The sequence below is a fragment of the Pan paniscus genome, chromosome 4 (genome assembly GCF_029289425.2).
Source record: "Pan paniscus chromosome 4, NHGRI_mPanPan1-v2.0_pri, whole genome shotgun sequence".
NCBI lineage: Eukaryota > Metazoa > Chordata > Mammalia > Primates > Hominidae > Pan > Pan paniscus.
In genome coordinates, this window is record NC_073253.2 from 34738168 (window position 1) to 34753643 (window position 15476).

At 42.1% G+C, this 15476-nt stretch overlaps 1 protein-coding gene across 8 annotated transcripts; it reads left to right on the forward strand.

Annotated features, from left to right (window-relative positions):
- Positions 1-259: 259 nt before the first annotated feature.
- ANKRD34B (ankyrin repeat domain 34B) lies at positions 260-13434 on the forward strand. Of its 8 annotated transcripts, none has more exons than XM_055112253.2 (5): positions 260-425; positions 750-897; positions 3112-3197; positions 6067-6147; positions 9880-13434. In XM_055112253.2, exon 5 carries the CDS (start codon positions 9903-9905, stop codon positions 11445-11447), a length of 1545 nt encoding a protein of 514 aa, XP_054968228.1. In that variant the 5' UTR covers positions 260-425; positions 750-897; positions 3112-3197; positions 6067-6147; positions 9880-9902; the 3' UTR covers positions 11448-13434. The 8 variants fall into 8 exon arrangements, with proteins under 8 accessions (XP_054968228.1, XP_054968226.1, XP_054968224.1 ...); XM_055112251.2 differs by lacking the exon at positions 260-425 and adding an exon at positions 4159-5501 and having other exon boundaries at positions 759-897; positions 6057-6147; XM_055112249.2 differs by lacking the exon at positions 260-425 and adding an exon at positions 4159-5501 and having other exon boundaries at positions 759-897.
- Positions 13435-15476: the final 2042 nt, after the last annotated feature.

Genomic DNA, 15476 nt, shown 5'->3' on the forward strand with positions numbered 1-15476 from the left:
GGCACGCTCCACGCGAGCTCACCCTCGCGCCTCCTGCCGTTCCCGCTGGTTCTCGGTTCCAGTTTTGCGGCCGCTGGGGCTTGGACTCCGCGGGGATGCGGGTTCCGCCTCCTTCTCAGCCTCGCCGAGCGGCGGGAACCGGCGAGGGCTGCCCGGCCGCGGGGTGTCGAGGAGGATGCGGGGCGGGGGCCTGATGGGCGAAGGTCGGCGCAGCGGCGGGAGCGGCGCGCGCTGGGCCGCAAGAGCGCGCGGGTCGGAGGGGCCGACTTGGGCGCGTCTCCGCAGGTGCCTCGGCAGCTGGGCAGCAGGAGGTGCCGGCTGGGCGCTGGGGGCGGGCTGGGGACTGCGGAGCCCTTTGCAGCTTCCAGGAGCTCCTGCTTCCAGGAGCCACACAGGGGCGGGCAGCCGGTTCCCGCCCTTCTCAGGTGCGCACAGCCTTGGCACCAGGATACCGGACCCCCTTAGCAGAGAGCCGGGTGCAGAGGTGCGCCTGCTCCGGGATGGGGGCAGTGGCTGCGCCCCTCAGACGCACCATTTCCCAAGGGAGGGCCGAGTCCGGCCGGCGGACGAGCGGCGCAGGGACCGCTCCGCAGCGGCTGTGGGCAGAACCCGTTTTCGTGGATGGTGATCGCCTTAGCCCGCCAGCTGCCTGCCCTGGCTCAGAGATGAGGCGACGAAACGCGCACCCCGCCCCCATCGGTGCCCTGGCGCTGTCGCCCCAGTCACCTTCCTTTGCCCTTCTCCGACAGCGCCTTGAGCTCGCTTCCTCCTGCTCTCAGGAAAAACTGAGGAAACGCGCCTGGTTCCAGGGTTCGGCGGGGACCGTGGAGACGCTGCCAGCATCCTCAACAGCTTGGAAATCCCATCATCTTGGTTCCCTGAGACTTGGAGGACTAGGTTGGCCTCTCTCTCTCTCTCTCTCTCTCTCTCTCTCTCTCTCTCTCGTGTGTGTGTGTGTGTGTGTGTGTGTGTGTGTGTGTGTGTGTTTTGGGGGGAGGTGAATCAGTAACAGAGGTTGGGGCATAGATGCCCCAAAGGCCTGGGGGACAGCCGAAGTAACTAGGAGAACACGGCAGCCCTTTGCGGGTATGTGTGGGAAACACAGCAAACCTTCCCAGCTACGCGTCTCCTTGGACAGTTTCTAAATATTTCTTGCAAGTCAATACCAGGGAAGAATCTTTTTCTGGCCAGTCATTCCATTTTCCAGGACGACCTCAGATGCATCTTTTATTCTGTCTCTGCCCCTTTCCTTGGGTGGGAGGAGGTACACATTTGCTTGTGGCAGGCAGGCTTGCCTTATTCCAGTGTAGCTGGCCTCCCTCCTGGCCTTCGGCTGCCCACTAGGGCTCTGGGTTTTTTCAAACCCGTCTAGGAAAGGCAGGGCAGCAAACCTCCAGCTCCTGGCCCATTCTACTAATTCAAGGCTGTCCTCTTCTCTGGGACCTGTGAGCTCCCTGGACCCGTCTCTAGGCTGTGGCAGCCATCTATCTCTGCCTTTCACTCCTGCAGGGGAGCCGAGCATCACACCACTTGGAAGTAATGACGGAGACAGCTCTGTGTGAATCTGAGGCAGGGGTCCATAGCAAACAGGAAGTGGCCTGGAATGAGGAATGAAGAGTTTGCCTCAGATTTTCTCCAAGTGTGCATTAGAAGCACCTCCCATGGAATATGTGGGAGTGGAGCCTAGAATTTTCTTTTTAACAGGCACTCCAGTGTGTTTCTTATGCCCACAAAAGAAGAACCCATTGGTATAGGGAACTTAGCATCCCATTGTCAGACCCCATCAGTCCTGAGGATTCCTGTATGCAGTGCCTGTATTTGGTGATGCATGTTTGTAAATGGACATTTATTGAATTCCTAAGTAGCAAGTGTGTTCGGATCTTTTAAAATCCTCACAGTCATCTACTGTAAAGTAGATATTATCCCCATTTCAGGGGTGAGGAAACTAAGGCTCAGAAGAATGACCTCCCAGAGGTTGATAACTTGGAGAGAGCCGGAGCCCAAGTCCCTGATACATACCCTGCTGCCTCATCTGAGCAGTCTCTAATCCCCTTTGGGGCAGCACATAGGCAGGGACTGGGGCAAGGGCGACGGGCTGAATTTTGAGTTCAAACCCATTTGTTAAGTTCTTCCCCACCATGGCCACATGATGAACTTTATGAGAGGAAGCGTGGATCCTATTTGGAGGTAGAGTGAAAGGCTCAAAAGAAAATAACTTTTCTTTCTTTCCTTTCCTTTTTTTTTTTTTTTTTTTTTTTTTTTGAGACGGAGTCTTGCTTTTGTCACCCGGGCTGGAGTGCAGTGGCGCAATCTCAGCTCACTGCAACCTCCGCCTCCCGAGTTCAAGTGATTCTCCTGCCTCAGCCTCCTGAGTAGCTGGGATTACAGGCACCCGCCACAATGCCCGGCTAATTTTTGTACTTTTAGTAGAGATGGAGTTTCACCGTGCTGGCCAGGCTGGTCTCAAACTCTTGACCTCAGTTGATCCGCTCCCCCTCGGCCTCCCAAAGTGCTGGGATTACAGGCATGAGCCACCATGCCCGGCCACTTTTCTGCCTTAATGAAAGGAAAACTGGGGGTGGCATGGGGACAAAAAGCCACAGGAAAGGCCTGGCCTATCGTCTCCAAGATGGCTTTGCAAGCACCTCAGCTCATGCAGCACTGCCATGTGAGATAACACACAAATCAGGCCCTCAAAACAGAGTCCTACTCCGTGCGAAGCTCATCCAAGAAGCAAGGTGATATTGAGATAAAGGACACAAACATGTAATTGACCTCTGGCAAACAGGTGAGTAAGATGATTGGCTTTGGGAGAGTGCCCTCACCTTTCCTTTCTCAGCCTCCTGATCTGCACCAAGTGAGTGCCGAGGCCCTTCCAACCCCAGCAGTCCTTGCATGGCAGACTCAGCCCTGCAGGCAGACACACACGGGGTTGCTGTGCATAGAATCTCCAGACACTTTACAAACTCATAATCAGTGAGATATGACTAACTGAGGAAACATTGGGGGATTTCTTAATAAGGAATTTAAAAACTAGACTCCAAATGGGAAAGATGCATGTAACAAATTATTGGTGTTTATGTAACTCTGAATAGCTTTGATTTCCTTCAGTAGGAACTGACAGCTGGCTGACAGAAAACTTATCCAGGGAGAGAAGAGACAAAAGTGAAGTGTGAAATTTTGAATAATGTTTTCAGGTAACTTTCTATTTCCATTTAGAGTGGGTGTCTGGAAGGGTGAATGCAGTTATGGTTTGAATTTCTTTCATGTATCGACAGATATTTTTAATAGGGCTCATCTTTCCAAGATGCAATGTGTCTTACTTCCTTTTCCTGGCTCCCAGTCCCCTTGTAGCAGGGCAAGGAGCTGGGGACTTCAACGTTTGGCCTGCACATGCTCACTGAATCCCTGTTTTCAGCAAGCTGCCTCTAAGTTTGGAGCCTTTCTGATCAATTTAGAAAATAAATCTTCGTTTTCTTGCCTAGGAAAGTGGTTGTCTGATACTTGGGGTGGGATAAAATATGTAGGGGTCCAGTCGTTCTGTTCACAGACTTTCAATCATCTTCTTGCTCTAAGCCCTGATACTCATTGCCATTTTCTATGGCACTTGGGACCTCTAAGTCCTAAATGTCACAGGTCCTGTGGGTAAGCAGCCACCCTGGGTCTATGTCCTGCAGCCTCCTCTGCTATGCTAAGGCCATTTGCCACTCCACCATCCCCCCATTTCCAGAGCTTGTTTGAAATTGCTCATCTAATGGTATCTCTCCTCCAATTTTATTTGTTCTTAAAAATATACATATTTAAAATATTTTTTAAAAATAACTCAATGCTTATAATTTTGGTGGCATCTTGGGCATAGAGGGAGGAACTAAAGGAGCATCGTAAATATGTCATGATGAGGTGCAAGTGATATTAAAGACACTGCAATATTTGAATGAAAAGCAGTTTATCCAGCTGTTTAATAATTAATATCTTGTAATAATGTTGAAATGATAGTATTTGGAAATTGTAAGGAAAGTATACTTAAAGGATATGCTCTTTCCATGTTTTGCTTATTAGATTCCACTGATGTTTACAAAATGAGAAGAAGCATAGCATCTTAGAAATATGAGATCCTTAAAACAACATTTCCAATATTTTATCTGTTATTTTAAATAGGCTATGGATTGGAGACATGATAAACATTTCAAAAAGCTAATTCTGAGATAAACATTTTAAAAAGAAGAATGCAGTGAGTGTGAAGACAAAACAAGAAAGTCTTTCTCTAGACAGTGTCTGATTTCATTACCACATCCCCATGGAATGCATGTTCTATGATTGTCATTCCACGCATGAGGAACTCAAGACTCCTAGAGGCTGAGAGACTTGATCAGGGCACATAGCCAGTAAGTGTGAGAGTCACGATTGACACCTGTCGGATGCCTGAACTTTCTGCAGTTGAACTATTATCTGTATCGAAGGTACAACTGAATTTGGGGATTGCTTATAGTCTAGACATAACAAAGGGATTGACTGGATGTTAGTATGCTATCAGCACTCAGTGTCCAATCAGGATGCTCCAAGGAAAGAACGTTCTAGGCAAGAGAAGTGGTCTTCGTCAAAAGTAGAGTTCAATTCTATGAAAAGGAAATATGTCAGACATAAATATCAGTGTTTTTGATGTACAAATGGAGAAGGCAAGATAAAAGAACCCCTGGAAAAGGATGAAGGGCTAAAGAGAAGGGGGTTCTTCCATTCAGGCACTGATTACAGAAAGAACCTGAACATGTATTGTACATTTGGAGAATAAAGTATCTGACACCTTTTTTCTCTGACAAGTTTAATGTTTAGGCAATTTCAAAAGTTCTCTACTAAATGTTAAAAAGTGAGCAAACAGGCTGGGCGCAGTGGCGCACGCCTGTAATCCCAGCACTTTGGGAGGCTGAGGCAGGCAGATCACCTGAGGTTGGGAATTCGGGATCAGCCTGACCAATATGAAGAAACCCCATCTCTACTAAAAATACAAAATTAGCTGGGTGTGGTGGCACACGCCTGTAATCCCAGCTACTCTGGAGGCTGAGGCAGGAGAATCACTTGAACCCAGGAGGCACAGGTTACAGTGAGCCGAGATTGTGCCATTGCACTCCAGCCTGGGCAACAACAGCGAAACACCATCTCAAAAAAAAAAAAAAAAAAAAAAAAAGAAGTGAGCAAACAAAGTGGCTTTAAAAGTCTTTATAATGAGGAAAGAGTCAACCTCATGGGGTTGGTTTTGCTGGACACTGCCCCAGTCCTCAGAGGAGAAGGTCTGCCTATGTCCACATTGCAGGTGGATTAGGCAGCGAGTTGGTTCCACTGCTCAACTTCTCTGAGACCCTGGAGCCCACAGCACCCTCTTTTTCCACAAGACTGTGATGGGGCCACTGTCCTCCTTAGGCACGGCTGTCACCAGCATAGTACCGGCTCCTCTTCTTCTCCCAGAACCTCCTGACACCAACCTTGGTGAAAGAAAAGCTGTGACAGTAAGTGCTCAGGTTTAGTGTTGTGGAGAAAGGCCTTTACTTGAGGATGGCTGAAAAGTAGAAAGTCTTGGCTGGGCATGGCGGCTCACACCTGTAACCCCAACACTTTGGGAGACTGAGGTGGGAGGATCGTTTGAGGCCAGGAGATCAAGACCAGCCTGGACAATATAGCAAGAACCTGTGCCAAAAAATAAAATAAAATATTTTAAAAAATGTTTTAAGTAAAATACCATCCCCTAAAGATTCTGCTAAGACTTTAAAAACTAAAAACAAGATTGACCTAAACACTAGAAACTATAAGAGAGTATAATATTGAAATCTGGTATCTGGCAACTTGTTCTCATTTGAATATCTGTTTCTCAAATGCTACTTTTGGTCAAATAATTTTTTTAAATGACTGATACTGTATAGCAATTGAATTGCAATTACTAAGTAGTTTCTATATTTGATATTACATTCCAGCTCATTTCTCTACATTTCTATGATCTATTAAGCCCATTTATATATGAAAAATGCTTTAAAAATGATCCTTTTGTGATCACTGTCTCATGTGAGCTCTTTTCAGATGCTTTGCATTCAGAATAGACCTCTGAGTTGGGACCCAAGCTGTCAACTGATCCCAAATTCCTAAGTTCCTGACTTGCAGGTATGTCTGGCTCCAAGATAGCCTTTATAGAGTATGTCACAGGGGACATAAAATCAAAGCATTCACTCTCATTGTATTTATGTATGTATATATTGAGTAGTTCTTTGCTTTGCATCATGAATGATACTGCAGTGGAGATGAACACTATATCCTTTTGAATACTGCCTTTCAGGAGCTTAGTTGTTGAAACTCCAGTGAAAGTCAAGGTACAAATGTCATAGATAATGTCATGAGAACTGAATGACTCTTTTAAAAGGAAGACCTAATAGGACTCTTTGTAAATTTTAATAATGAAGTATATCTCACATATATGCTATGCTCTTTTCTGCACACACATTCTATTTTACAATAAGTAAATAAAAGTGATATATAGAAGAGTACGTGAAATGCATACTGTTTAAAGAAGAAGAATAGAATGGACACCCACCAATGCACCACCCAGACTGGGAAATAGAACATCACCTGAACCTTCGGGCCTCTCTCTGTCCCTCCCAAACGGCATTGTTCTCCTAATCTCTACCAAGGAGTAGCTGTCTCTTGATGTTTGTATTAATCATTCCCTTTGCTTTTAAAACAATTTTTCAGGTTCCCCCTTATATTTGATTCCTAAGTAAAATAATTATTTATTTTTAAAAAACTTAGTAGCAGGTACAAAATTAGATGAATAAAGAAAGGACAATATTGCCAGTGTATGACAAAAGCTTTTCATTTTTCATCTTTTTCAATTTTTCATCTTTTCATTTTTCTGATTAATATGTTTCCTCCAAGTTGCTTTTTTCAATTTGTTCTAGTCTCTATCTTTAAGAGGCATTTTTGTTTGTTTTTAAATTTTTGTTGTGGCTGCTCACGGTTAAAGGGTTGGGATTAAAAGCTGATGAGAAGCCTTAAACACACAAATGAGGCTTGCGTATTCAGCCTCATTTCAGGTACTGATTACAGAAAGAACCTAAACATGTGTGGTACATTTGGAGAATAAAGTATCTGACACCTTTTTTCCCTGACAAGTTTAATGTTTAGACAATTTCAAAAGTTCTCTACTAAATGTTAAAAAGTGAGTGAACAGGCTGGGCGCAGTGGCACCAAATGTAAGTACGACCTGGGTGGCATGTCAGATTCTTGAGAGAACACTATAGCAATTTATCCCTGAGGGGTGAGGGTGTGGCTGCCGGCCTCCTCGAAGCCAAGCTGGGGAAGCAGGCTGTGGGACCCTTCAGCCGTGGTCAGTAAGCAATCACTTATTCCCCTGTTTTCTTGTTCTCAAACATGCCTGGTGTCTCCCAGTCCAGAGATGCTCTGTTTCATCATTTCCTGAGAATAAACCTCTAGACATCCCAGAGAGCGGGAGGGGTAGTCTTCTATCTCCTAGTGACTGCCTAGTGGAGTTGGAGGAGTGACCTAAGGTAGCACTTCTCAAACTTTAATGTGCATACAAATCACCTGGGGATCTTGTTAAAATATAGGCTCTGATTCAGTAGCTCTGGGGTGGAGCTGACATTCTGCATATAACAGAGTTTTCTGGTGGTGGTGATGCCAGGGTAGGATCACACCTCAAGTAGCAAGGACCTAGGAATCTAACTGCTTATCTGACAGCTTTTCACCTACTCCTCCTTATTTTAGCTGTATTCTTCACACACACACACACACACACACACACATACACACACACACACACGCTGAGTCAGTTACTACTGGCTCATCTGCTTTCTGGCTTCCAAAATATTGTTGCTGCCATCTTCTCCTCTTCCCTCTGTCTTTAATTTTGTCTTTGACAAAATTCTTTGGTTTTAAGGATTTTCAGGAAGAAGCAAAATTAGATGTGTGTGTTCTGCCATATTAACCCTAACTCTAACTATCTGCTAAAATATTTTCCTGAAGTTTGGTTGTAACCAAGTAAATAAAGCCTGTTTCCTTATAAATAACCGCTATTTTAGGCCTCTAGGTCTTTGCAAAAGGAGTATTATCTATTTCTCCCTCCTCCTTTGTCTGCCTGCCAGATTCTTACAAAGTCTTCAAGACCCAACTCAAATAGTTGGCTTCTGTGAAGCCCCTTTTGGTCCCCAGGATGTTAAAGCTTCTGTGCTCTCCTGACTCTGTAACCAGCTGCTTATACAGTATCTCTCCCAAAAGACTGTGAGCTCCTCAGAGATAGGGCTTGTATCTTTGTAGCTCAGTGCCCAGCACATGTCAGGGGCTGGTAGATGTTTAACAATGAAATTTCTGCCTGCATGCTTACTTTTCTCTTTTTTCTTCCCTTTCTTTCTGCTCTCTTCATCTCTTCTTTCTTTTGGTTATTAGATTTGTTATCTATTCTATTATCAAATAGAAATCTATTTCCCATAATCTTAATTTTAAAAGTAAATAGGTAGAATAAACAATAGTTTTCAATTTCCAAAAACTACTGAATCAATGAAACAGATGTAAACATTATATATACATTCATCTGATTCTCCCCCTCCCAACTCTAAGGACTGTTAAAAGACAAAAATTTTCTTAGTCCTCGATGAAGACATAATTCTTACCACCTAATGGAATTATCTCGATGAAGACATAATTCTTACCACCTAATGGGATTATCTGTTGAAGGAATCTAAATCTAAAATATTTAAATAAATTAAACATAAATATTTTTTAGTTTCAATAACAAAAATTAAAATGTTTACAAAGTCTGGATGGCTTTGAAAGTTTCAGGTTTCTTGCCTATGAAACTCCTTTTTCAGAGCAGATATACTGTTGTCAAAATTTAACCCTATAGTTCTTGCTAACCTCGTTATATGGTCAGTATATGATTTAAATAATAGAATCAAGAGAAATGCGTAATCACATGCTCACCATTCCAATCTCAGTGTGAATTTCAGATATTACGTCAGTTATTTTAACATGTTGTAGCCCAAACAATATTTCGTCCTTCAAAAGAAACATAAAAATGTCCCTCAAATTGAAAATCTAGATATCACTTGCATTACTTAATTGAAGAGCATGTTTAAGTAATGTAATACTAAAGTTTTTACATTAAGCTACCAATATTTTAATTGATTCAGTTGCAATGACAACAGAATTTTGGCTTTTTGGCTTAAGTTTACTTTTTAAAATTTACATTTTAATTAATTTTTTTTAGAGACAGGTTCTCACTCTATCACCCAGGCTGAGTGCAGGTAGGATGATCATATCTCACTGTAACCTCAAACTCCTGGGCTCAAGTGATCCTCCTGCCTCAGTCTCCTGAGTAGCTGGAACTACAGGTCACACCACCATGCCCAGCTAATTTTAAAACTTATTTTTGGTAGAGATGGAGTCTCACTACACATTGCCCAGGCTGGTCTCAAATTCCTGGCCTCAAGTAATCCTCCTGCTTCAACCTCCCAAAGTGCTGGGATTACAGATGTGAGCCACTGTACTTGTCCTAAATTTGCTTTTTAATATTATTAATTTAAAATTCATTTTTCACAGGTAAATTATTTTTTAATTAATTTGGGACTTAGGAAAGTACTATGTTGGTGCTATAAATATTCAATGAAGATTTTGAAAATAAATTTTAATTTGTAATTTCCTAAAGGTCATTATTATTCAAAAATTTACTTTATTTTGCAATTCACTATTTTGTTCTGCATTTATTAATAGCATGATCCCATTTATGTCCCCTACATATTTTCAAAATTAATTCTGACAAAATGAATATAAGTTGGGATGCTGATTCTGGCTAATCTTTTGGTCTTTGCCATCTTTGATAACCAGGTGTTGATTTCTAACCTCCGAAGATGGATGAAGGTATGGAAATTTCAAGTGAAGGAAATTCCTTGATCAAAGCAGTCCATCACAGCCGGCTTCGCCTCACAAGACTTTTGCTAGAAGGCGGTGCCTACATTAATGAGAGCAACGACCGTGGGGAAACCCCTTTAATGATCGCTTGTAAGACCAAACATGTCGATCACCAGAGTGTCAGTAAAGCCAAAATGGTGAAATACCTGTTAGAGAACAATGCCGATCCCAACATACAGGACAAATCTGGGAAAACGGCTCTGATGCATGCTTGCTTAGAAAAAGCTGGCCCTGAAGTTGTTTCCTTGCTCCTCAAGAGTGGGGCTGACCTCAGCTTGCAAGACCATTCTAGTTACTCAGCTCTTGTTTATGCTATAAATTCAGAAGATACAGAGACCCTGAAAGTTCTTCTTAGTGCTTGCAAGGCAAAAGGGAAAGAGGTCATCATCATCACAACAGCAAAGTCGCCCTGTGGGAAGCATACTACTAAACAGTACTTCAATATGCCTCCTGTGGATATAGATGGGTGTCATTCCCCAGCTACCTGCACCACTCCTTCAGAAATAGACATCAAAACTGCCTCATCGCCACTTTCACATTCTTCTGAAACGGAACTGACGCTTTTTGGCTTTAAAGATCTTGAGCTTGCTGGAAGCAATGATGATACCTGGGACCCAGGTTCCCCTGTGAGGAAACCTGCATTGGCCCCTAAGGGGCCCAAGCTCCCCCACGCTCCACCCTGGGTCAAGAGTCCCCCATCATTAATGCACCAGAACAGAGTGGCTTCATTGCAAGAGGAGCTCCAGGATATTACACCAGAGGAAGAATTATCCTATAAAACCAATGGGCTGGCACTTTCCAAGCGGTTCATCACTAGGCACCAAAGCATTGATGTAAAAGACACTGCACATTTGCTAAGAGCCTTTGATCAGGCCAGCTCAAGGAAGATGTCATATGATGAAATAAATTGTCAATCTTATCTTTCAGAAGGAAATCAGCAATGCATTGAAGTCCCTGTTGACCAGGACCCAGATTCTAACCAGACAATATTTGCTTCCACCTTAAGAAGTATAGTTCAAAAAAGAAACTTGGGGGCAAATCACTACAGCTCTGATTCCCAGCTCTCAGCTGGCCTTACCCCTCCAACTTCAGAAGACGGCAAAGCACTTATAGGAAAGAAAAAGATCCTCTCACCATCTCCTTCCCAATTGTCAGAGTCCAAAGAATTGTTGGAGAATATCCCCCCAGGTCTCCTGAGCAGGAGAAATCATGCAGTTTTAGAAAGGCGAGGTTCAGGAGCTTTCCCTTTAGATCACAGTGTTACCCAAACCAGACAAGGGTTTCTCCCACCCTTAAATGTAAATTCTCACCCTCCCATCTCAGATATCAATGTCAACAACAAGATTTGCAGCCTTCTTTCTTGTGGTCAAAAAGTGCTTATGCCAACAGTTCCGATTTTCCCTAAAGAATTCAAAAGTAAGAAAATGTTGTTAAGGAGACAATCATTGCAAACTGAACAAATTAAGCAATTAGTAAACTTCTAGGAGATGGGTATAAAACACATTTTCTTCAAATGTTTATATCAGAGAAACAAAGAACTAGAGAAGAAATCTTAAATGTTCATTCTTTTAAATCTTGTGATTGGTTAGTCCATAATGGCTAGATGGATTAAAATGTAATGTGATTTGTACTAGGCATCATGAGCATAAAAGATAATACATAGTTTCTGTTAAGGGAATTCTCTCAAACAAAAGGAAAGCTATTTTTCTCAATGCTTCTAATATTTAACAATCTCCATGTAGTCCAAATTTGTCATTAAAAAAAAATCAGCAACGCCTGTAATCCCAGCACTTTGGGAGGCCGAGGCGGGCGGATCACGAGGTCAGGAGATCGAGACCATCCTGGCTAACACGGTGAAACCCCGTCTCTACTAAAAATACAAAAAAATTAGCCGGGCGTGGTAGCGGGCGCCTGTAGTCCCAGCTACTCGGGAGGCTGAGGCAGGAGAATGGCGTGAACCCGGGAGGCGGAGCTTGCAGTGAGCCGAGATCGCGCCACTGCACTCCAGCCTGGGCGACAGAGCGAGACTCCGTCTCAAAAAAAAAAAAAAAAAAATCAGCAAAGAAAGAAGGCCACGTATGTTGGGGTAATTTTTTAAAATTTTCAGATTGGCTAAATATTTTATTAGGAAACAGTTTTCAAGTCAATAATTTTTTTAACATTTCATGTTAATAAATGAGATTGAAATTTTTTATGATCTCCAAACCATAAAACACTGACAGCTATAAAATGTTCTAAGATAAAAAAACTCGAGCTACAAAGAAAGAATGAACTAATTCTTTACAAATGTTGACTGAAGATAGATAAAACTCTAATTAAAAATTTAAAAGGTTAAACACTGTGTTAGAATGGGCAACTAAAATATTCGTGGTGTCAGTTTAATTAGTGTCAAACTGGCAAGTCAGAGTAATCTATGCCGGGTCTTGTTGTTTGTGCACTGTGTTTTGCTTTGCTTTGTTTTGGTTTTTAAACAGACTTACCTGTAAAGTTATCTTACGGAATTATTCTTTCTCCATATCTTTTAAGGAATTATTCTTTCTCCATATCTTTTAATTCCTGTTATTAGTTTTGGAAGCTTATCCGTAAGTTTCCAAAGACAAGATGATATAAAAGTTAAAAAGCATTCCTCTTTACTTATATCAAATTATTCTTGTCTTTCGAAAAGAACCAAAAAAAAAATTCATCATGGATAAAAACTAAGCGCTTGCCTTCTTTTAAAAAGAAAAACTGATGATTAGATTAGGTTAGCTAAAATTAATAGAGGCAGTAGAAACTTAATCACAAAATGTACTAAATATTTGGCAATATTAAACAATGCCTTTTTATTTCTGATATGTAGTTATTAGACATTTATATATTAAGGATAACTTCCTTAGTGTGACATTCCAATCATTTAGTATTTTAGGACCTGTGAATAACTTCCAACAAAATTAATGAATACCATATTAGTATTATAAAATATTATAAAGTAATAATTATATCATCTATATAACTTCAAAGTATGATGTTTATACAAAGAATCCTTATTTCTGTCTAGCAGCTTAACAACAAAGGATAAATCAGACTATACAAAACCTAAGTGTATTAATTTGATGATTGTCACGTAAAACTTTCTTTGCCTTCCGAGTAGAGGTGATCCTAACAATTGGCATGATGCTTTTCTTGGTAATTTGATATAAGCAAGTTGTAATGTATATAGTAATTATTTAATTACTTGTGGCTTTTATTTTAAAAAGTAATTAGAGGTTTTTCCATTTCATGTCTTGAACAACATTAATATTAATTACACTAGAAATATTTTTTGATTCAGAACTTAGAATTGTACCTGATATTTATAGGTATTTAAATGCTTTCTGCAAGTTTAATATCGAGAAAAGTACTTGACTTCAAGTTGTAAGGATACAATTTGGAAGGGTATGTAAATAGATTAGTTCATAAACAAAATGGTATCAATAAAGATTTTAAATATCATTTTGGTTACTGATTTTTATTTATCTTTCAAATACTAATGATATTTCAACATAATTTCAAGAGCAATTGTGCCACATGCTACTTTGAATAAATAGAAAACTAAGAAAGAATAACTTTTGTTGCTATTCTCAAACCAACATGAAAAAGATATTTAACAGCATTTTTAAAATGTTTTTTGGCCGGACTCGGTGGTTCATTCCTATAATCCCGGCACTTTGGGAGGCCGAGGCAGGCGGATCACTTGAGGTCAGGAGTTCCAGACCAGCCTGGGCAACACAGTGAAACCCTGTCTCTACTAAAAATACAAAAAATTATGCTGGGCACGGTGGCTCACGCCTGTAATCCCAGCACTTTGGGAGGCTGAGGCTGGTGGATCCTCATGAGGTCAGGAGTTCGAGACCAGCCTGGCCAACATGGTAAAGCTCCATCTCTAGTAAAAATACAAAAATTAGCTGGAGGTGGTGGCACGTGCCTGTAATCCAAGCTACTTGGGAGGCTGAGGCAGGATAATTGCTTGAACCCGGGAGGCGGAGGTTGCAGTGAGTCAAGATTGCGCCACTGTACTCCAGCCCGGGTGACAGAGCAAGACTCTGTCTCGGAAACAAACAAACAAACAAAAAAAGAAAAAAAAATTAGCCAGGCCTGGTGGTGCGCGCCTGTAATCTGTAATCCCAGATACTCAGAAGGCTGAGGCACAAGAATCACTTGAACCCAGGAGGTGGAGGTTGCAGTGAGCCGAGATCGTGACACTCCACTCCAGCCTGGGCGACAGAGCAAGGTTCTGTCTTAAAAAAAATAAATAAATTTTTTTGACTTTGGGAGCCCGAGGAGGGATCACGAGTTCAGAAGATCGAAACCATCCTGGCTAACACAGTGAAACCCCGTCTCTACTAAAAATACAAAAAAAAAAAAAATAGCCGGGCGTGGTGGCGGGCGCCTGTAGTCCCAGCTACTCGGGAGGCTGAGGCAGGAGAATGGCGTGAACCCGGGAGGCGGAGCTTGCAGTGAGCCTAGATCGCACCGCTGCACTCCAGCCTGGGCGACAGAGCAAGACTGCATCTCAAAAAAAAAAAAAAAGAAAAGAAAAGAAAAAAAATTTTGGCCATATTTGGAAGAATTTTAAACCTACTAGCAATCCTAAGAACACTTATGGTGTTTGAGTCTGGTAGTAAAGCCATCTAGTGAGACTTTTCACCCCATTAAGTAAAATACACCATTGTGATCCCAATGGTGGGTCCTATAGATGTTTGCAACAGCAGTTAGGCATGTATATATGCACATATTTTTAAATACATTTTTGTTATATTTTAACTTCATTTAAGAGTATGATTTAACTTACAGGTATACTGACATTTTATTTATTCGTTTCACAGGTACGATTCTTAGTTACTTGGGACCAGGATTTCCAATGAGTACAGAGTCCTTTTGTCGAGGACAAAGGGCAACTCCAGTTACTGAGAAAGGTGTTGACAGTGCCCATCCAAGCGGTGCCCAGGGAAGGGGTAAACAACTGCCTGGCATATTCTTGGCTGGAAACACACCTATCAGGCATCTAGTAAATTGAACCTTATAAATTTTCAAATAAAACTACCCTTATTCTGATTAATCACCCACTGTGTAGCCTTTTAATAATTTGATTCCCATATTGCTTGCTTAAAGGAGAGAATAAGCCTGTTAGGCTGGTAAGAGTATTCATCATATCTAATTTTTGTATTTCTTGAGCCTTTGACATCCTGAGACCTTGCCGACACTGGAGGGACAGCCCCTCCCAGGATTAACTAATTCCTAGAGATAGAAAACAGCTCACCCAGGGAGCACACCTTCCATATGCAAAACAACCAATCCAGAGCCCATTCCCCAAACATCTCCTTTATCAGGCTCTCACAGGGCTCTCACACTCTGGGTCGCCATCCCTTGTCCTAATCACCCCAGGGCCAGGAACCAGACAGCTAGAGACAGCTCCTACACCCCAGAGCCCACTGAAGTTATTCAAATGAGCCAACCGGAAACCTGCTTATCTTGCCTTGCCCATTCCTTCCCAC

What these genes read in the sequence shown, in the direction of transcription:
- ANKRD34B (XM_055112253.2), top strand. Translation starts at nt 9,903, where the DNA reads ATGGATGAAGGTATGGAAATTTCAAGTGAAGGAAATTCCTTGATCAAA.